General features: G+C 40.9%; 1 protein-coding gene across 4 annotated transcripts in view; it reads left to right on the top strand.

Annotated features, from left to right (window-relative positions):
- NLRP3 (NLR family pyrin domain containing 3) overlaps positions 1–22,941 on the top strand; it is an 83,804-nt gene that overhangs the window by 4,713 nt on the left and 56,150 nt on the right. For 3 of the 4 annotated variants that reach the window (XM_047776380.1, XM_047776382.1, XM_047776384.1), the window contains 5 exons: positions 3,185–3,289; positions 3,851–5,621; positions 14,936–15,103; positions 20,920–21,090; positions 22,671–22,841. In XM_047776380.1, the coding sequence (XP_047632336.1) occupies positions 3,185–3,289; positions 3,851–5,621; positions 14,936–15,103; positions 20,920–21,090; positions 22,671–22,841 (2,386 nt within the window). The remainder of the gene's footprint in view (positions 1–3,184; positions 3,290–3,850; positions 5,622–14,935; positions 15,104–20,919; positions 21,091–22,670; positions 22,842–22,941) is intronic. The other variant, XM_047776383.1, reaches the window with a different exon arrangement.

Below are 22,941 nucleotides of genomic sequence, written 5' to 3'. Positions count from 1 at the left end.
TGCTTTTTACTAACTCCCATAAAAACCTGAGTCAGGGCCCATATACCTCTAGGCATCTTCTCTGATTAGTTACACTTTATCCAAATCTCTCCTGCGGCTGAAACTTCCCTGAGGTTTCCATCTAGCTCCTCCTAAGTCTGCCTGCATGATCAACAAACTTGAATCTCTGCTCCCGAGGCATATGGAGGTTCCCAGGCTAGGGGTCTAATCAGAGCTGTAGCCACCGGCCTACACCAGAACCACAGCAATGCAGTATCTGAGCAGTGTCTGCAACCTACACCACAGTTCACGGCAACATCAGATCCTTAACCCACTGAGCAAGGCCAGGGATCGAACTGGAACCTCATGGTTCCTAGTTGGATTCACTAGCCACTGAGCCATGATGGGAACTCCTGGAATCAGTATTTTTAAAGCTTTGTAGGTGAATCTAAAGTCAGCCAAGATTCTGAACACTGAGGTATACATAAGCCAGATTGGTTATTCTTACTCTTTTAAAATTTTAAATTAATTAATTAACTATATTGAAGTATGTGATTACAATATGTTGGTTTCAAGTATACAGCACAGTGCTTCAGTTATACATGTACATATATACTTTTGGGGTTATATTTTATTTTACTGCTTTTATTTCTTTATTGATTAACAATATTTGTTTGAGGTATAGTTGTTTTACTGTATTATATTAGTTTCAGGTGTACAACACAGTGATGATACACACACATGCACACACATATATACTCTTTTTTCAGAATTTTTTCTTTTTTCTCTTAAACATTATTTATTTATTTTACTTTTTGGCTGTGGCATATGGAAGTTCCCTGGCCAGGGACTGAACCCATGCCATAGCAGTGACTCAAGCCATGGTGATGACAATACCAGATCCTTAACCTCAGGTTAACAGATTAGGTAATCCTATACCACATCTTCTTTATTCATTCATCTGTTGATAGACATTTAAGTTGCTTCCATATCTTGGCTATATTGTACACAGTGCTGCAATGAACACTGAGGTGCATTTATCTTTTTTCTTAAATTTTTCATTACTCAATGAATTTATCACATCTGTAGTTGTACAATGATCATCACAATCCAATTTCATAGGATTTCCATCCCACAACCCAAGCACATCCCCCCACCCCTCAGACTGTCTCCTCTGGAGACCATAAGTTTTTCAATGTCTATGAGTCAGCATCTGTTCTGCAAAGAAGTTCAGTCTGTCCTTTTTTCAGATTCCACATGTCAGTGAAAGCACTTGATGTTGGTGACTCATTGTATGGCTGACTTCACTTAGTATGACAATTTCCAAGTCCATCCATGTTGCTAAATTTGCTGGTATTTCGTTCCTTTTAATGGCTGAGTAATATTCCATTGTGTATATGTACCTCATCTTCTGGATCCACTCCTCTGTCGATGGACATTTAGGTTGTTTCCATGTCTTGGCTATTGCAAACAGTGCTGCAATGAACATCGGAGTACATGTGTCTTTGCAAGTCATGGTTTTCTCTGGATAGATGCCCAGGGGTGGGAATGTTGGATCAAATGGGAGTTCTATGTTTAGTTTTCTGAGGTATCTCCACACTGTCTTCCACAGTGGCTGTACCAATTTACATTCCCACCAACAGTGTAATAGGGCTCCCTTTTCTCCACCCCCTCTCCAGCCTTTATTGTTTGTAGACTTTTGGATGCTGGCCATTCTGGCTGGTGTGAGGTGGTACCTCATCATGGTTTTGATTGGCCTTTCTGTAATAATGAGGGATGTTGAACAACTTTTCATGTGTTTTTTGGCCATCTGTATGTCTTCTTTGGAGAACTGTCTGTTTAGATCTTCTGCTCATGTTTTGATGGGGTTGTTTGTTTTTTTTGGTATGGAGCTGCAGAAGGTGTTTATAAATTTTGGAGATGAATCCCTTGTCAGTTGATTGACTTGCAAAGATTTTTTCCCATTCTGTGGGTTGTCTTTTCGTCTTGTTTAGGGCTTCCTTTGCTGTGCAGAAACGTTTAAGTTTGATTAGGTCCCATTTGTTTATTTTTGTTTTTATTGTCAATACTTCTAAGAGGTGGATCTGAGAAGATGTTGCTGTCATTTATGTCAGAGAGTGTTTGGCCTGTGTTTTTCTCTGAGAGTTTTATAGTGTCTGGTCTTCTATCTAGGTCTTTACTCCACTTGGAGTTTATTTTTGTGTATGGTGTTTGGGAGTGTTCTAATTTCATTGTTTTCCATGTGGCTGTCCATTTTTCCCAGCACCACTTATTGAGCAGGCTGGGTTTTCTCCATTGTATATTCCTGCCTCCTCTGTCATAGATGAGTTGGCTGTGTGTGTGTGGGTTTAATTCTGGGCTTTCTATCCTGTTCCACGAATCTGTATTTCTGTCTTTGTGCCAGTACCGTACGGTTTTGACAATTGTTGCTTTGTAGTATATTCTGAAGTCAGGGAGCCTGATTCTCCCAGCTCCCTTTTTCTTTCTCAGGATGTCTTTGGCTATTCTGGGTCTTTCAGGCTTCCAAAAAGTTTTTTAAATGCATTTATCTTTTTTTTAAGGATAGTTTCCTCCAGATATATGCCCAGGAATGGGATTGAAGGATCATGTGATGGTTCTATTTTTAGTTTTTTAAGGAACTGCCATACTGTTCTCCATAGTGGTTGTGCCAATTTACATGCCCAGCAACATCGTAAAGGGTTCCTTTTTCTCCATAGCCTCTCCAGCATTAACTGTTTGTAGGCTTTTTATGATGGGGTTATTTTTACTTTTGAAGACTCAGAATGTGGGTAAGATGAATTCCGGGCATTTGTGTCAGAGGAGGATGATTGTGCGTGCTTTGGCCATTGTGGAGATATTGGAGTGTGAGGATGGCCTCAAAACCAGAGCACCAGGGAGGGAATTGTTCAGAGACATGAGAATAAGGGAAACCTTCCTTGCCTCATATGTTTGCTATTTGATTTCCAGCCTGGGAGATCTGAGACTGGATACTGTGTGGACACAATGCTAGGTGGCAACCATTGCTTGGAAATGAGGAGTACAGGATTGTCCCCAACTGAACATTTAACTGAGCTTATTTTGGTTTGGGAGATCTTCAGGGCAGGTGCCTTTGACCTGTGTCAGGTGTTGGATATTGAATCTCCATTACATCATCTTAGGGTTTCTGGGTTTTGACATTTTGCATTTTTCTTCCTTTTATTCCCAGACAATGCAAATCTTTCTGTGATAAGCCAGGAAGAAAGCCTTGAAGAGGAATGGATGGGTTTACTGGGGTACCTTTCCAGAATCTCTATTTGTAAAAAAAAGAAAGGTAAGAAAAGGAGGTGGCATTTCCAATTGGGTTTGGAGACTTGGTTTGGTAGGTACTTGAAGCTGGGAAGCTGGATATCTTGGTGATCCTAATATGTTCCTGTTCCTTGGGGTGAAAAAGTCAATCTCAGCTGAAGAAATAGAGTCATGCTGGCATGGCTCCTTGCAGTCTAAGAACCAAGGGTACATAATTAAGTGCTTAAGTCTTTAAAAAGCATGAGCTGCAGAGTATCTAAAGAAGTAAATTGAATAAAAAGTGTTTTCTGGCCAGGAACAGTGCCTATGACACTTGGCTGTTCTGTTCAACAATATATTTCAAAGTTCAATAAAACTTTGAAAATTTAAAAAAAAAACAGTGTAATAAGATTTTGACACCCTAGATTTTCCATTAGGGTGTCAGAATCTTCCATTTGTCCATACCTAAGCAGTGCAGAGAAACTGCAACTTCCATTTCTCAATTTCAGTTACCACTCCTTACAGACCACAGGCCCCTGATGAAAGCTTATCTCTGGTGGATGAGCTCAGGCTTTGCCCAAAGTCTAACTTTCTTTTTCTGCCACAGATTATTGTAAGAAATACAGAAAGCACGTGAGAAGCAGATTCCAGTGCATCAAAGACAGGAATGCACGTCTGGGTGAGAGTGTGAACCTCAACAAACGCTTCACCAGGCTGCGTCTCATCAAGGAACACCGGAGTCAGCAGGAGAGGGAGCATGAGCTCCTTGCCATTGGCAGGACCTCAGCCAAGATGCAAGATAGCCCCGTGAGTTCCCTGAACTTGGAATTGCTGTTTGATCCTGAGGACCAACACTCTGAGCCTGTGCACACGGTAGTATTCCAGGGAGCAGCAGGCATTGGGAAAACAATACTGGCCAGGAAGATCATGTTGGACTGGGCATCAGAGAAACTTTACCAGGAAAAATTTGACTATTTGTTTTACATTCACTGTCGGGAGGTGAGCCTAGGAACTCGGAGGAGCCTGGGAGACCTGATCGCCAGCTGCTGCCCTGGCCCAAATCCACCCATAGGCAAGATTGTGAGCAAGCCTTCCAGGATCCTCTTCCTCATGGATGGCTTTGATGAGCTGCAAGGTGCCTTTGATGAGCGCACAGAGACACTCTGCACAAACTGGCAAAAGGTGGAGCGGGGAGACATTCTCCTGAGCAGCCTCATCAGAAAAAGACTGCTTCCTGAGGCCTCCCTGCTCATCACCACAAGACCTGTGGCCCTGGAGAAACTTCAGCACTTGCTGGGCCGGGCTCGTCATGTGGAGATTCTGGGTTTCTCAGAGGCCAAGAGGAAGGAATATTTCTTTAAGTATTTTTCAGATGAGCAGCAAGCAAGGGAAGCCTTCAGGCTGATTCAGGAGAATGAGGTCCTGTTCACCATGTGCTTTATTCCCCTGGTCTGCTGGATTGTGTGCACTGGGCTGAAACAGCAGATGGATAGCGGCAAGAGTCTTGCCAGGACATCCAAGACCACCACTGCCGTGTATATCTTCTTCCTCTCCACTTTGTTGCAATCTCAAGAAGGGAGCCAGGACCACCACGTCTCTGCCACCCTCTGGGGTCTCTGCTCACTGGCTGCAGATGGAATCTGGAATCAGAAAATCCTGTTTGAGGAGTGTGATCTCAGGAACCATGGCCTGCAGAAGGCAGATGTGTCTGCTTTCCTGAGGATGAACCTATTCCAAAAGGAAGTAGACTGTGAGAAATTCTACAGCTTCATTCACATGACTTTCCAGGAGTTCTTTGCTGCCATGTACTATCTACTGGAAAAGGAGGATCAGGGGGAGATGAGGAATGTGCCACGGAGCTGTTTGAAGCTTCCCAGTCGAGACGTGACAGTTCTTCTTGAAAACTATGGCAAATTTGAAAAGGGGTATCTGATTTTTGTTGTCCGTTTCCTCTTTGGCCTTGTAAACCAGGAGAGAACGTCCTACTTGGAGAAAAAACTGAGTTGTAAGATCTCTCAGAAAATCAGGCTAGAACTGCTGAAATGGATTGAAGCGAAAGCCAAGGCCAAGAAGCTACAGATTGAGCCCAGCCAGCTGGAATTATTTTACTGTTTGTATGAAATGCAGGAGGAGGACTTTGTGCAAAAGGCCATGGGCCATTTCCCTAAAATTGAGATCAATCTCTCCACCAGAATGGACCATGTAGTTTCTTCTTTTTGTATTGAGAACTGTCGCCATGTGGAATCACTTTCTCTGAGGTTGCTCCATAATTCACCCAAAGAGGAGGAGGAGGAAGAGGAGGTAGAGGAGGAGGATGTTCAACACTCTGATGTGGACAATTGTATCCTCTCTGAGTCTCATGTTGCATATTCTCAGCGGTAAGGAGATTCTTGCTAGATGACAGTTACCTTCCTCTGAGGACAGGAGATTGCTTTATATGTTCTAGAACCTTCTAAGGACCAGCAGCCTTGGCATCTACCTGGTGCCTGTTAGAAGTGTCTGATCCTGGACCCATGGAGTCGGAATCTGCACTTGTTAACAATAGCTGCATTTTGGAATGACCTGGAAGTGTTAAAAATTTCAACATGCTTGGTCTCACCTCAGAGATTTTATTCCTGTGTTGTGTCTTGGCTTAGAAATTAAAAAATTTTTTTTTTATGGACACACCTTCAGCATATGGATGTTCTCAGGCTAGGGGTTGAATCAGAGCTGCAGCTGCTGGCCTGCACAACAGCCACAGAAATACTGGATCTGAGCTGAATCTGCAAACTACACTGCAGCTTGTGTCCATGCCAGATCCTTAACCTACTGAGTGAGGCCAGGTATTGAACCTCCATCCTTATGGATACAATGTCGGTTTCTTAACCTGATGAGCCACAGTGGGAACTCCTGGCCTAGGGATTTTTGAGAGCGCCGCTGATGCTATTATGCAGCCAGTGTGAGAATTGGTCTCTCGGTCACTTAGAAGAGTGTCAAGGGCCATGGGCAGGGCAACTGACTGATGAGGGAGGAAGGAGGAGAATGCCTGAGGGAGGGGCAGGAGAGTATTCATAGTAAGCCAAAATTAGGGGCTCTTGCTCTTTTTTTAGGCCACATCTGTGACATATGGAAGCTCCCAGGCTAGGGGTCTAATTGGAGCTGCAACTGCCAGCCACATCTATGGCTATAGCCACAGCCACAGCAATGCCAGATCTGAGCCATGTCTCCAGCCTACACCACAGCTCTTGGCAGTGCTGGATCCTTTAACACACTGAGTGAGGCCAGGGATCAAACCCACATCCTCATGGATACTAGTCAGGTTCTCTTTTTTTTTCCTAGTGAGGCTGAGAATCTTGACCATTTAATAGAATTTTAATACATGCATATTATTGTTATAATTTACATATTTGGTCTTATGATATCTTGTTTTCTTCTTTTATTTTCTATGCTTCCTTGCTATTCTTTTTTAAAGCTTTTTAAATTACTCAAATGAATTTATCACATCTGTAGTTGTACAATGATCATCACAATCCAATTTCATAGGATTTCCATCCCACAACCCAAGCACATCCCCCCACCCCTCAGACTGTCTCCTCTGGAGACCATAAGTTTTTCAATGTCTATGAGTCAGCATCTGTTCTGCAAAGAAGTTCAGTCTGTCCTTTTTTCAGATTCCACATGTCAGTGAAAGCACTTGATGTTGGTGACTCATTGTATGGCTGACTTCACTTAGTATGACAATTTCCAAGTCCATCCATGTTGCTAAATTTGCTGGTATTTCGTTCCTTTTAATGGCTGAGTAATATTCCATTGTGTATATGTACCTCATCTTCTGGATCCACTCCTCTGTCGATGGACATTTAGGTTGTTTCCATGTCTTGGCTATTGCAAACAGTGCTGCAATGAACATCGGAGTACATGTGTCTTTGCAAGTCATGGTTTTCTCTGGATAGATGCCCAGGGGTGGGAATGTTGGATCAAATGGGAGTTCTATGTTTAGTTTTCTGAGGTATCTCCACACTGTCTTCCACAGTGGCTGTACCAATTTACATTCCCACCAACAGTGTAATAGGGCTCCCTTTTCTCCACCCCCTCTCCAGCCTTTATTGTTTGTAGACTTTTGGATGCTGGCCATTCTGGCTGGTGTGAGGTGGTACCTCATCATGGTTTTGATTGGCCTTTCTGTAATAATGAGGGATGTTGAACAACTTTTCATGTGTTTTTTGGCCATCTGTATGTCTTCTTTGGAGAACTGTCTGTTTAGATCTTCTGCTCATGTTTTGATGGGGTTGTTTGTTTTTTTGGTATGGAGCTGCAGAAGGTGTTTATAAATTTTGGAGATGAATCCCTTGTCAGTTGATTGACTTGCAAAGATTTTTTCCCATTCTGTGGGTTGTCTTTTTGTCTTGTTTAGGGCTTCCTTTGCTGTGCAGAAACGTTTAAGTTTGATTAGGTCCCATTTGTTTATTTTTGTTTTTATTGTCAATACTTCTAAGAGGTGGATCTGAGAAGATGTTGCTGTCATTTATGTCAGAGAGTGTTTGGCCTGTGTTTTTCTCTGAGAGTTTTATAGTGTCTGGTCTTCTATCTAGGTCTTTACTCCACTTGGAGTTTATTTTTGTGTATGGTGTTTGGGAGTGTTCTAATTTCATTGTTTTCCATGTGGCTGTCCATTTTTCCCAGCACCACTTATTGAGCAGGCTGGGTTTTCTCCATTGTATATTCCTGCCTCCTCTGTCATAGATGAGTTGGCTGTGTGTGTGTGGGTTTAATTCTGGGCTTTCTATCCTGTTCCACGAATCTGTATTTCTGTCTTTGTGCCAGTACCGTACGGTTTTGACAATTGTTGCTTTGTAGTATATTCTGAAGTCAGGGAGCCTGATTCTCCCAGCTCCCTTTTTCTTTCTCAGGATGTCTTTGGCTATTCTGGGTCTTTCAGGCTTCCAAACAAACTTTAAAATATTTTGTTCGAGTTCTGTGAAAAATGTCCTTGGTAATTTGATAGGGATTGCTTTGAATCTGTAGAGTGCCTTAGGTAGTATGGTCATTTTGATAATATTGACTCTTCCAGTTCAAGAGTGTGGTATATCTTTCCATCTCTTTGTGTCATCTTTGATTTCTTTCATCAGTGTCTTATAGTTTTCAGAGTACAGGTCTTTTGTCTCTTTAGGTAGGTTTACTTTCAGGTATTTTATTCTATTGAATGTGATGGTAAATGGCATTGCTTCCCTAGTTTCTCTTTCTGATCTTTCATTGTTAGTATATAGAAATGCCATTGATTTATGTGTATTAATTTTGTATCCTGTGACTTTGCCAAATTCCTGGTTGAGCTCTAAGAGTTTTCTGGTACAATCTTTATGATTCTCTAGGTATAGTATCATGTCATCTGCAAATAGTGGTAGTTTTCCTTCTTCTTTTACAATTGGATTCATTTTATTTCTTTTACTTCTCTGATTGCTGTGGCCAGGACTTCCACAACTATGTAGAACAGTAGTGGTGAGAGTGGAGATCCTTGTCTTGTTCCTGATCTCGGTGGGAATTCTTTCAGCTTTTCACCATTGAGAATGATGTTTGCTGTGGGTCTGTCATATATGGCCTTTATCATGTTGAGGTAGGTGCCCTCTATTCCTCCTTTCTGAAGGGTTTTTATTAGAAATGGCTGTTGGATATTGTCAAAGGCTTTTTCCGCATCTGTTGAGAGGATCATATGGTTTCATTCTTCGGTTTGTTAATGTGGTGTATCACACTGATGGATTTCAGATATTGAAGAACACTTGCATCCCTGGGCTAAATCCCACTTGATCATGATGTACCACCTTTTTAATGGATTGTTGGATGCAGTTTGCTAGTATTTTGTCAAGGATATTTGCATTGATGTTCATCAGTGATATTGGCCTGTAGTTTTCTTTTTTTGTGGAGTCTTTGTCAGGTTTTGGTATCTGGGTGCTGTTGGCCTCATAGAATGAGTTTGTGAGTGTCCCTTCCTCTGCAATTTTTTGAAATAGTTTCAGAAGGAGAGGTGTTAGCTCTTGTCTAAATGTTTGATGGAATTCACCTGTGAAGCTATCTGGTCCTGGACTTTTGTTTGTTGGAAGTTTTTTAATCAGAGTTCCAATTTCAGTTCTTGTGATGGGTCCATTCATCTTTTCTATTTCATCTTGGTTTAGTCTTGGAAGATTGTACTTTTCTAAGAATTTGTCCATTTCTTCTAGGTTTTCCATTATATTGGCATATAGTTGCATATAGTAGTCTCTTATGTCCATTGTTACTCCTCTTTTTCATTTCTAATTTTATGGATTTTTGTCTTCTCTCTTTCTTTCTTGATAAGTCTGGCTAAGGGTTTCTCAATTTTGTTGATCTTTTCAAAGAACCATCTTTTGGTTTCAATGATCTTTTCTATGGTTTTCTTTCTTTCTGTTTCATTGATTTCTGCTCTGATCTTTATGATTTCTTTCCTTTTACTAACTTTAGGTCTTGTCTGTTCTTTCTTGAACTGCTTTAGATGTAAAGTTAGCTTATTTTTTTGAGCTTTTTTCTTGTTTCCTGAGGTGGGCTTGTATTGCTGTAAACTTTCCTCTTAGAACAGGTTTTGCTGCATCCCATAGGTTTTTGAGTGTCATATCTTTGTTGTCATTTGTTTCTAGGTACTTCTAAATTTCCTCTTTGATTTCTTCAGTGATCCACTGGTTGTTTAGTAGCATATTTAGTCTCAATGTGTTTGTGTTTTTTGCAGTTTTTTTCTTATTGTTTATGTCCAGTCGTATATCTTTGTGGTCGGAAAAGATGCTTGATATGATTTCAATTTTCTTAAAGTTATTGAGGTTTGGTTTGTAGCCCAGGATGTGATCCATCCTAGAGAATGTTCCATGTGCACTTGAGAAGAATGTGTATTCTGCTGCTTTTGGATGGAATGTCCTATAAATATTATTAAGTCCATCTGGTCTAATGCTTCATTCAGGGCCTGTGTTTCCTTATTGATTTTCTGTCTGGTTGATCTGTCCATTGCTGTAGGTGTGGTCTTAAAGTCCCCCACTATGATTGTGTTATTGTCAATATTTCCTTTTTAGATAGTTAGCAGTTTCCTTATACATTGTAGTGAACCTATGTTGGGAAAAGAAGATATAACAATTTTAAATATCCATGCACCCAACATATGTTCACTGCAATATATAAGGCAACTGATAACAACCTAAAAGGACAAATTGACAATAACACAATATATTTTCTTCTTGGATTGATCTTTTGATCATTATGTAATGACATTCTTTGTCCCTTAAAATATTCATCATTTTACAGTCTATTTTGTCTGTTAAGAGTATTGCTACTCCAGCTTTCTTTTGATTCCCATTTACATGGAATATTTTCTTCCATCCTCTCACTTTCAATTTGTATGTGTCCTTAGAAGTGAAGTGGGTCTCTTGAAGACAGCATATATATGGGTGTTGTTTTTGTATCCATTCAGCCAGTCTGTGTCTTTTGGTTGGGGCGTTGAGTCCATTACCATTTAAGGTAATTATTGATATGTATGTTCTTATTGCCATTTTATTAACTGTTTTGTATTTGTTTTTGTTGCTCTTTTTTCTTCCCTTCTTCTCTTTTTCTCTTCTCTTGTGGTTTGAGGACTATCTTTAGTGTTGTATTTGAATTGATTTTTCTTTGTTTGTGTATCAATTGTAGATTTTTGGTTTGCAGTTATTCTGAAGTTTTGTTATAAGAGTCTATATGCATATGAGATTGTTTTAAGTTGTTCTCTTAATTGCAAGATCATCTCCAGTGTCCTGCATTTTTACCCTCCTCTTCTCATGATTTCTGATTTTAGTGGCATGATTGTGCGTGGATGATTTCATGTCTTTACTGTATATATATCTTTATTGGAGCCTTGTCATTTGTGGTATTTTTGTTTCTGCTTGCTGTCTTTTCTCTTCTGCCTAGAGAAGTTCATTTAGTATTTGTTGTAAAGCCGATTTAGTGTTGCTGAATTCTCTCAGCTTTTGCTTATTTGTGAAGGTTTTGGTTTCTTCTTCAAATCTGAAAGAGAGCCTTGCTGGGTAAAGTAATCTTGGCTGGAAGTTTTTTCCTTTCATTATGTTAAGTGTATCATGCCACTCCCTTCTGGCCTGCAGAGTTTCTGCTGAAAAAATCTGCTGATAACCTTATCGGTGTTCCCTCATTCCTTTGTTTCTTTTCCCTAGCTGCTTTCAATATTTTCTCTTTGTCTTTAATTTTGGTCATTTTGATTAATATGTGCCTTGGTGTAATCCTCCTTGGGTTTATTTTATATGGTCCTTGTTGTGCTTCCTGGAATCGAGGAGGGAAGTTTTTGGCTATTATCTCTTGGAATATGTTTTCTGTCCCCTTCTCTCACTCTTCTCCTTCTGGCACCCCTGTAATACGGATGTTGGTGCATTTAATGTTGTCCCAGAGTTCTCTGAGACTCTCTTCATTTGTTTTCAATCTTTTTTCTCTTTTCTGTTCTGCATCTGTGATTTCCACTAATCTGTCCTCCACCTTGCTTATTCATTCTTCTACCTCCTTTATTCTCCTGTTGGCTGCTTCTAGTGAATTTTTTATTTCAGTTATTGTATTTTTCATCTCTTGTTTAAGTTTTATGTCTCATATCACTTTTCTCAGTGTTTCCTATAAGTTATCCATTTTTTCCTCCAGTTTATTTCCAATGTCTTGCATCATCTTCAGCATCCACAGTCTAAAGTCTTTTTCCTGGAGGCTAAGAATCTCCTCATCACTTAGCTGATTTTCTGGGTTTTTCCTTTCTCCCTCATCTGAGTTATAGTTCTCTGTCTTTTCATTTTTTTTTTGTCTTTTTGCTATTTCTTGGGCCGCCCCTGCGGCATATGGAGGTTCCCAGGCTAGGGGTTGAATCGGAGCCATAGCCACCGGCCTACGTCAGAGCCACAGCAACACGGGATCCGAGCCGTGTCTGCAACCTACACCACAGCTCACAGCAACGCCGGATCGTTAACCCACTGAGCAAGGGCAGGGACCGAACCCACAACCTCATGGTTCCTAGTCGGATTCGTTAACCACTGCACCACAACGGGAACTCCCGTCTTTTCATTTTTATAGGTTTTTGGCATAGTGACCTTTTTTTTTTTTTTTTTCCTTTTCTAGGTCTGCTCCTGTGGCATATGGAGGTTCCCAGGCTAGGGGTCTAATCAGAGCTGTAGCCACCGGCCTACACCAGAGCCACAGCAACACAGGGTCTGAGCCTTGTCTGCAACCTACACCACAGCTCATGGCAATGCTGGATCCTCAACCCACTGAGCAAGGCCAGGGATCGAACCTGTAAGCTCATTGATCCTAGTCGGATTCATTAACCACTGTGCCATGATGGAACTGCAGGTTTTTGGCGTGGTAACATTTTACAGATAATGGAGTTGTAGCCCTTCTTACTTCTGGTGTCTGCCCTCCTTGTGGCCAAAGTTGGCATGGGGGCTTGCTGTAGGCTTCCTGATGGGAGGGACGGATGCCTGCCCGCTGGTAGGTGGAGCTTATTCTAATCCCTCTGGTGGGTGGGGCTTTGTCTCTGGATGGTATTAGAGGCAGCTGTGTGCCTGGGGGGTCTTTAGGGAGGCTGTTTACTGAGGGGTGGGGCTATGATCCCACTGGATTGTTGTTTGCCCTGGGGCTTCTCAGTGTGGACTGATGGGTGAGGCCGTATTTTCCCAAAATGGCCACCTCCAGAGAAGGGCATGCTGCTGAATATTCCCGAGATCTTTGCTTCCAATGTCCTTCCCTCACAACAAGCCACATTCACCCCTGTTTTCTCAGGATGTCCTCTAAGAACTGCAGTCAGGTTTGACCCCGATTCCTATGGAGACTTTGCTTTGCCCTGGGATCCAGTGCACGTGAAAGTCTGTGTGTGCCTTTTAAGAATGAGGTCTCCATTTCCCCTAGTCCCGTGGAGCTCCTGAGTACAAGCCCCAGTGGTCTTCAATGCCAGATGCTCCAGTGGCTCTTTCTCCCAGTGCCAGATCCCCACACATGGGAGTTTGATGTGAGGCTCAGAATTCTCACTCCTGTAGGTGAGTCTCTGTGAACCAGTTAGTTTCCAGTCTGTGGAGCTTCCCACCCAGGAGGTATGGGGTTGTTTATTTCATGTAATCACCCCTCCTACCTCTTGATGAACCCTCTTTTTGTCTTCTGGAGTAGGATCACTAGTCAGGTTCTTATTTTATTTTCATTTTATTGAGGCATAGTTGATATATTATATAGAAATTTCAGGTGTTGGATAAGCAATGAGATATTGCTGCATAGCACTGGGAACTGTATCTTGTCGCTTATGATGGAGCATGATGGAGGATAGTGTGCGAAAATGAAGGTATATATGTATGTGTGACTGGGTCCCTTTGCTGTACAATAGAAAATTGACAGAACTTTGTAAATCAAGTATAATGGAAAAAATGAAAATCATTTAAAAAATAAAATAAAAATAAATATTAGCTAATAAGAAAAAAATAAATTTCAGGTGTATAGCATAGTGATTCAGTTTTTCAAGTTTATATTCCATTATAGTTATTACAAAGTATTGGCTATATTCCATGTTGTGTACAATACATACTTGTAGCTTATTTTATTTATTTATTTATTTATTTATTGGCCACGCTGTGTCCTATGGAGTTTCAGCTAGGGAATCAAACCTTCATCCTGGTGCTGCAGAGATGCCACTAATTCCATTGCGCCACAGTGGGAATCTCCTTATTTATGTTACACATACACATTTTGTACCTCTTAAGTCACCATCCCTATCTTGCCCCTTTCCAATTCCCTCTCCTAAAAATTCATTAATTTTTAGCCATGCCTAAGGCAGGCAGATGTTCCTGGGCCAGGGATAAAACCTTGCCACAGCACTAATCAGAGGCCCAGCAATGACAATGCAAGATCCTTAACCTGCTGAGCCACTAGGGAACTCCAATTTTTATTTTTTAATTGAAGTAGAGTTGACTTACATTGTTGTGTTAGTTTTAGGTATACAGCACAGTGACTCAGTTATAAACACACATACATATAATTTTTCAATTATTTTCCATAGGTTATTACACAATATTGAGTAGAGCTCCCTGTGCTATACAGTATGTGTATCTGTTAATTTCAACCTCTTAATTTGTCCCTCCCCCCATGTCCTTTCCCCTTTGGTAACCACAAGTTATGAGTCTCTTTTTGTTTTGTAAATAAATTCATTTGTATCTTTTTTTTGGATTCCATATATAAGTGATATACGGTATTTGTCTTTCACTTATTTCACTTAGTGTAATACCTTCCTAGTCCATCCCTGTTGTTGCAAAAGACAAAATATCATTATTTTCTACGGCTGAATAATATTCTGTATGTGAGTCTATAAATTTACATATATATATCACATCATATATCATATGTATAATATTTATTATATATATATATACTTATATAGTTTATATCACATCATGTATCTGAGATATTATATATATATATAATCTCACATCTTCTTTATCCATTCATTCTGGGCTCTTCTATCATAAGGTTTGCAAAATATTCTTATCAAGTCTTCTCTGGTCATTTTCATTCCTCAGTGCACAGTCTTTGGTTCTGTGACTCATTTCTTAATTTCTGGAAGGCCTTTGAACTGATGTCAGCCACCCCTGGTCCCTAGTTTCAGCTTGCTATTTTTAGAGATTGACTTTGTTTTCTCTCATTTTTTCTTCCTTCCAATCTCTAGATTGGTGAACTATCTCACTTCCAGCTTTTGTAGTGGCATCTTCTCAGTCCTGAGCAATAACTGGAATCTCACTGAATTGAACCTCAGTGGTAACAGCCTGGGAGACCCAGGGATGAAGGTGTTATGTGAAACGCTCCAGCAACCTGGCTGTAACATTCGAAGATTATGGTAAGAACCCACATGTTTGTGTGTGTGTGTGTGTGTGCATGTGTGTGCGTGTGCGTGTGTGTGTGTGTGTGTGTGTGTGTGTGTGTGTATGTGAGAAAGAGAGAGAGAACCAGATTAGTGGTTTATTAGTTTTCCAAGGCTGCCATAACAAAGTATCACATACTGGGAGCCTTAAACAAACAAACAAATTTTCTCACAGTCCTGGAACCTAGAAGTCCAAGATGAAGTTGTCAACAGGGTTGGTTTCTCCTGGGACCTCTCTCCTTGGCTTGTAGATGGCTATACTCTCCCTGTGTCTTCACACAGTCTCTCTCTCTTTCTCTCTCTGTGTCTGATCTCCTCTTCTTCAAGGGCACCAGTCAGATTGGATTAAGACCTGCCCTAATGACCTCATTTTAACATAATTACCTTTTTAAAGCCCTCTCTCCAAACACAGTCACATTCTGAGGTTCTAGCTTTTGAGACTTCAACATAAAATTTTGGGCAGGCGGACACAATTCAGTCTATAACAAGTGGAAAGCAAAATGGATTGGAGGCCAGTTGTTTAGGAAATTTCATATGGGGAAGAATAAAGGGCAACCAAAAATCAGTCATTTGTTGATGGTATGAAAGAGTGTGACTTTGAGTATCTTCCATTTCTTCATCAACCATGCTTGTAGATGAGAACTGAAGCATTTCATCATTTACAGCACAACTACCTGGGTTGAAAGCCGTCAAAATTTATAGATTAAAATTTCACAGGGAATCTCCTGTAGATTTATTAATAAAGTGCTTGCTTTGAGCCTGAACTGTGATTTAGACTCACATACCCTGAGTTAAGCACACAATTGCATGGGTCATCCTTCTAGCCCTCCTCCATCACATATCTGCACTTTTTTTTTTTGGCCACATTGGTGACAAGCTCCTAAGCCACTGCCGTGAAATGCCAGATTCTTAGCCCACTGCACCATAGGAGAACTCCACATATCTGTACTTTTGATAAGCTACACAGCCAATGTTAAAGCCCACCACTCCAGGATGTTTTCATACCTTCCTCTCTTACTTATCACAACCACCCCATCACCAGCCTTATTAATTTTACCTAATATGCAGGCTGTTGTCCATTTTTCCTTATCCTTACTCCATTGCTGTCCATGATCCTTAGACTCCTTAATCAATATAAATTCATAAGAGGAATTCAGGCAAGTCCTTATTGGCATTTGTGTTACAGCATGAGGAAGTGAAAACAGGTAACAGGTGCCCTTACTTGCTCCCCAAGGTTGAGTGAGTTGGTGGCTTAAATGGAGTGAGAATAGGGGCTAGAGGTGTGGATTTGGTGGTCTGCTCATGCTTTTGGTGGTGTTATGTGCAAGGATCATGCACAGTACTCTGGAACTTCAGGAATGGCAGTTGGAGTTTTAACATTTTATATCTTATTGTTTATAATTTGATTAACTATGCATGCATGCAATTATTTTTATTCCCTTGTAGTTTCTTTGTATTCTGTTGCTCAAGGAGATGTTTGTTCAGGTATAAGCATTGCAGTAAAGCATCCCAGGTCCTGGGTTCCAGCCTATCTCAACTTCACCAGCCCAGGTCCAACAACCACCATTGTTTGTCTGGATATTGCATTTGCCTCCAAGACCATCAGCTTCTTATGACAGGATTCATGTTTGTCTACAATTGTCTCTGTAATGTCTGGGCAAGCTTCCTACCACATGTTAATGCTCAGAAATACATACTGAATTAATGTTAACCCTTTGGTCTACTTTTGCCACCCACCCAAATATTTTCTGTACAGAAGAAAGAGGGTTATTTATTTATTTATTTATTTAAGTTTTATTGAAGTATGATTAATTTACAAAGTAGACAGATGGTTATTTAGAAAATTATACTTTGACCATACCATTTCCTTGCTTAAGTGCTTTTTCTTTGCTCCTTTGATAAATTATAAAATCTTGCCTTCAAGGCTCTGGCAGGTTTTGACACTTAACCTGCCCTCTCCACTTTTATCCATGTCATTCTCCCCATCTCCTCTGTTGTATTCTGTATGCTTTTTCTTATTTGTATGTGTATCTATTATAGATTTTTGGTTTGCAGTTACCATGAAGTTTTGATATAGGGGTCTGTATATATACAAAATTGTTTTAAGTTGGTGACTCTTAATTGCAGGTGCATCTCCAGTGTCCTATATTTGTACTCTATTTTTCTCATGATTTCTGGATTTGGTAGCATGTTTGTGGGTGGATGATTTCCTACCTTTACTATATGTATGTCTTTCCTGATGAGCCTTGTCATTGGCAATATTTTTGTTTCTAGTTATGAACTTTCCTTTTCCATCTAGACAAGTTCCTTTAGTATTTGTTGTAAAGCTGGTTTAGTGGTGCTGAATTATCTTAGCTTTTGCTTGTCTGTAAAGCTTTTGATTTCTCCTTCAAATCTGAATGAAAGCCTTGCTGGGTAGAGTAATCTTGGTTGGAGGTTTTTTTTCCTTTCATCACTTTAATTATATCATATCACTCTCTTTTGGTCTGCAGAATTTCTGCTGAAAAAACAGTTAATGACCTTATCAGGGTTCCCTTGTATATTATTTGTTTCTTTTCCCTAGCTGCTTTCAATAGTTTGTCTTTGTTTTTAACTTTGGTCAGTTTGATTAATATGCATCTCGGGGTGTTCCTCCTTGGGTTTATTTTATATGGTACTCATTGTGCTTTCTGGATTTGAGTGAGTGGTTCCTTTCTCATGTTAGGGAAGTTTTCAGCTATTAACTCTTCAGTTATTTTCTCTGGCCCTTTCTCTCTCTTCTCCTCCTGGCACCCCTATATTGTGGATGTTGGTGCATTTAACATTGTCCCAGAGTCCTCTTAGACTGTTTTCATTTCTTTTCAATCTTTTTTCTCTTTTCTGTTCTTCATCTGTGATTTCTACTAGTCTATTTTCCACCTTGCTTATTTGTTCTTCTGCCTCCTGTATTCTGCTGTTTGTTGCTTCTAATGAATTTTATTTTATTTTATTTTATTTTATTTTTTTTCCCACTGTACAGCAAGAGGGTCAGGTTATCCTTACATGTATACATTACAATTACATTTTCCCCCCACCCTTTCTTCTGTTGCAACATGAGTATCTAGACAAAGTTCTCAATGCTATTCAGCAGGATCTCCTTGTAAATCTAGTCTAAGTTGTGTCTGATAAGCCCAAGCTCCCGATCCCTCCTACTCCCTCCCCCTCCCCCTCCCATCAGGCAGCCACAAGTCTCTTCTCCAAGTCCATGATTTTCTTTTCTAAGGAGATGTTCATTTGTGCTGGATATTAGATTCCAGTTATAAGTGATATCATATGGTATTTGTCTTTGTCTTTCTGGCTCATTTCACTCAGTATGAGATTCTCTAGCTCCATCCATGTTGCTGCAAATGGCATTATGTCATTCTTTTTTATGGCTGAGTAGTATTCCAGCTTCTAATGAATTTTTTATTTCAGTTATTGTATTTTGAATCTCTTCTTGCTTAAGTTTTAAGTCTTGTATTTCTTTGCTCAATGTTTGCTGTAAAATTATAAATCTTTGCCTCTAGTTTATTTCAAATGTCTTGCATCATTTTCACTATCATCAGTCTAAAGTCTTTTTCCTGGAGGCTGGTTATCTCCAGAGCACTTAGTTATTTTTCTGTTTTTTTTTTCCTGTTCCCTTATCTGATCATAAATCTCTGACTTTTCATTTTGTATAGATTTTTGGTGTGGTTTCCTTTTGGTAGACAATAGGGTTGTAGCCTCTCTTGGTTCTGATGTCTGACCCCCTTGTGGCTGAAGTTGGTATAGGGGCTTGCTGCAGGATTCCTGATGGGAAGGACTGTTTCTTGCCCTCTGGCAGGTGGTGCTGATTCTTATCCTTCTAGTGGGTGGGACTTTGTGTGAAATTATGTGGCTATGTTCCTAGGGGTGTCTTTAGGCAGGCTATTTGCTGATGGGTGGGACTGTGTTCCTACCCAGATTATTATTTGGCATGGAGCTTCTCAGCCTGATGGGTGGGGCCAGATTTTTCAAAAATGACTAGGTCTAGAGGAGCACATGCTGATGATTATTCCTGAGGCCTTTACCTCCAATGGATTTCCCTCACAACGAGCCACAGTCACTGCCTGTTTTCCCAGGAGATCCTCTAAGAACCACAGTCATATTTGACCCAGATTCCTATGGAGTCTCTTCTTTGCCCTGGGACCCAGTGCACATGAAAACCTGTGTGCACCTTTCAAGAATGGAATCTCTGTTTCCCCCAGTCCTGTGGAGCTCCTGCACACAAGCCCTGCTGGCCCTCAATACCAAATGCTGCAGGGGCTCCTCCTCCCAGTACCAGATCCCTGGGCATGGGAATCTGATATGGGGCTCAGAACTCTCACTCAAGTGGGTGAGTCTCTGTGATATAGCAACTTTCCAGTCTGTAGGCCTCCCATCTGGTGGGCATGGGGCTGCTTATATTGTGAAATTGCCCCTCCTACCATCTTGATGTGGCCTCCTCTTTGTCTTCTGGAGTAGGATATCTTTTTTTGATAGTTTGCAGTTTGGTTGATGGTTGTTCAGCAGTTGCTTGTAATTTTGTTGCTTTTATGAGAGAAGGTGAGCTCCAGTACTTCTACTCTGCCATCTTCCCCTTGTCTCCTCTGTGGGTGCCCCTATGTGATTCTAGAAAGTGAGATACAAACAGGGAGACATATGTAGGAATGAGATGCTTTTCAGATATATAAAGACATTGTCATCCATTTGCTTTTATTTGGTGTGGAAATCGAGGCAGAAAGGTAATTCAACAAAGTTCTGGGATATTTGAATTATTACCCTGGAAATGGGCTAGTGTATTGTTGTTGCTTCTCTCTCTCTCTCTTTTGTGCTTTTAGGGACGCATCCACAGAATATGGAGGTTCCCAGGCTAGGGGTCAAATTGGAGCTGCAGCTGCAGGCCTACACCATAGCCACAGCAATGCAGGATCCAAGCTGCATCTTTGACCTACACTATAGCTCACAGCAATGCTGGATCCTTAACCCACTGAGCGAGGCCAGGGATCAAATCTGTGGCCTCATGGATGCTAGTCAGATTTGTTTCTTCTGAGCCACGAAGGGAACTCCTGTTGCTTCTCTTATAGAGACTAATTCCTTTTGTTGGTGGTGATGGTGATGGCAATGATATGTGTGCACGTATAAAGCAAATCAAGACTCAGAGCTGCTTGCTCCTTCAGTATGGATGGAGGGCTGGGGTTAAATCAAGCAGAATAACAAAGAGAAGAGGTAGATGGGTATAACCCTGGAGAAAACAGCATTCTTCTGAGGGAGTTTCACCTGTTAGGAATATGTGGTAAAGAAATAGAATCCATAGGTTTACCATTCTTTTCATTTATGAAACAGGAACATGCTATTTATACATTTGAGAGTTGACCATTATTTATAGAGGGAGTTCACTGACTGGTTCTTTCTAGCTGTTGGTCTCAGACTGAGCTAGTGAGCTGAGAGCTAACTTTCTGACATGCCTTGAGCTGTAGTCAGTAGTTCTGATAAGATGATACTTTTTTTCTTCACCACACCTGCATCATATGGAAGTTCCTGGGCCATGGATCTAATTTGAGTCACAGCTGTGACCTACACTATAGCTGGGCAACATGGGATCCTTAACCCACTTCACCACAGCAGGAACTCCAAGATGATATTTTCTTTCAAGAAAATTTAGTTATAGCTTTCTCTTTGTAACATGAGAACACAAGTGCCTCTGCCTGGTGCTTGAAAACTAGCATTGACCAGAAGTCAGTGACAGCAAAACAGCCCATGTTCAGAGGTTTTCTGTTTCTGTGCTTGTTATAAAGGTTGGGACAGTGTTGCCTGTCCCATCAGTGCTGCTTCAACATCTCCTCTGTCCTGAGCAACAACCAGAAGTTAGTGGAACTGGATCTGAGCCACAATGCCCTGGGAGACTTTGGGATCAGACTTTTGTGTGTGGGACTGAGGCATCTATTCTGCAAGCTAAAGAAGCTCTGGTGAGTCTGAACTAACTTCCTTCATGATGTGTGAACCATGAGTCTGAACTAACTTCCTTCATGATGCGTGAACCATGGCTTCAACTATTCATGATGGATTGTAGAGGGTTAGCATTTTAGTGTGAGAATGGCCTTAGCTGCTTAGAGGATTCTGTGTTTATCTCTGGGTGTTTGTCAATAATTAATTCAGTGAGTGCTTCTTGTTGGAAAAGCCCCTTACTGAGCCCTAGAGAGAAACTAAAACCATCAAAGGTATCATGCTTGCCTGTAAGCTATTTACAATATAGATTGGAAAATAAAACCAATATATTGCATTGCTTTAGAAGAGTTTTGGAGCTTCATGCCAAGGCCTTGGTCCACACTGAATAGGAAAAACAGTGCTAGACCAATGCAGACATTTGGCATTCCATGCAGCTCTTTGATGTATGCTTCTGGAGGTACTTGAATTTTGAAGAAGAAAAGAAAGCCTTTGAAAATGGTAGAGCTGAGTCACACCCTTTAAGAATGGGTATTATAAAAAAAACAAAGCAAAAACCAGGATTTTATATTAAGTAAAATAAACCAGATGAAAAGGGCAAGCACTATATGATTACCCTTTTATAAACTACCTAAAATAGACAAATTCTAGAGACAGGAAATAGAATGGTGGTTTTTAGGGGCCCCGGGGAGGAGAATTGGGAGTTATTGTTTAATAGGTACAAATTTTCAGTGTGGGTTCCCTTCATGACTCAGAAGTTAACAAACCCAACTAGGATCCATGATGAGGGTTCAATCCCTGGCCTTGCTTAGTGGGTTAAGGATCCAGTGTTGCTGTGAGCTGTGGTGTAGGTCACAGATGTGGCTTGGATCCCACATTGCTGTGGCTGTGGTGTAGGCTGGCAGCTGTAGCTCTGATTGGACCCCTAGCCTGGGAACTTACATATGCCACTGGTGCAGCCCTAAAAAGCAAAAAAAAAAAAAAAAGTTTCAGTTTGGGAAGATGAAAAGATTTCTGGAGATTGACAGTGGTGATAGTTGAACAATGACATAAATATACTTAATTGTACATTTATAAATTAAAAAAATTTTTTTTGGGTCTTTTTTTTCATTTAGGGCTGCACTGGTGGCATGTGGAGGTTCCCAGACGAGGGGTCTAATCGGAGCTGTAGCCACTGGCCTGTGCCGCAGCCACATAACATGGGATCTGAGCCATATCTGCGACCTATACCATAGTTCACGGCAACATCAGATCCCTAACCCACTGAGAGAGGCCAGGGATCAAACCGGCGTCCTCATGGATGCTAGTCGGGTTTGTTAACCACTGAGACACGACAGGAACTCCTATAAATGTTTTTAATGGTAAATTTTATGTTACATCGCAATTAAAAATAAGTGTAGAGATCTGAGAAGATGTTGCAATGTTGCATGGGCTTAGAAGGTGTTTACTTGCTATTAGACCAACAGAAATGGAAACAAAAAATTAATAGAGAGCTTGAATACTCTTACCATGCTGGCCAGGAGTCAGGGGCAGGGGCAACACTCACAGCAGAGTGGGAATAGGGAAAGAGAGGTGTTGTGACATTCTACCATCTCTATGGAAGGTTGGTCAGTTGCCGTCTCACATCAGCGTGTTGTGAGGATCTTGCGTCGGTCCTGAGCAGCAATCATTCCCTGACCAGACTCTACTTGGGTGAAAATGCCCTGGGAGACTCAGGAGTTGGAATTTTATGTGAAAAAGCAAAGCATCCACAATGTAACCTGCAAAAACTGGGGTAAGTCTTCATTAGTTTCTCAGCAGTAAAGCAAGTTATCTTCAGGGATGCGTTACTTGGAAAATGTGAATGAGGGTTACTCTAAAAAAAGGTTACTCAG

Source organism: Phacochoerus africanus, chromosome 4 (assembly GCF_016906955.1).
Source record: "Phacochoerus africanus isolate WHEZ1 chromosome 4, ROS_Pafr_v1, whole genome shotgun sequence".
Classification (NCBI taxonomy): domain Eukaryota; kingdom Metazoa; phylum Chordata; class Mammalia; order Artiodactyla; family Suidae; genus Phacochoerus; species Phacochoerus africanus.
Note: the sequence above shows the minus strand (reverse complement) of the source record. Positions and strands in the feature narration are given on the sequence as shown.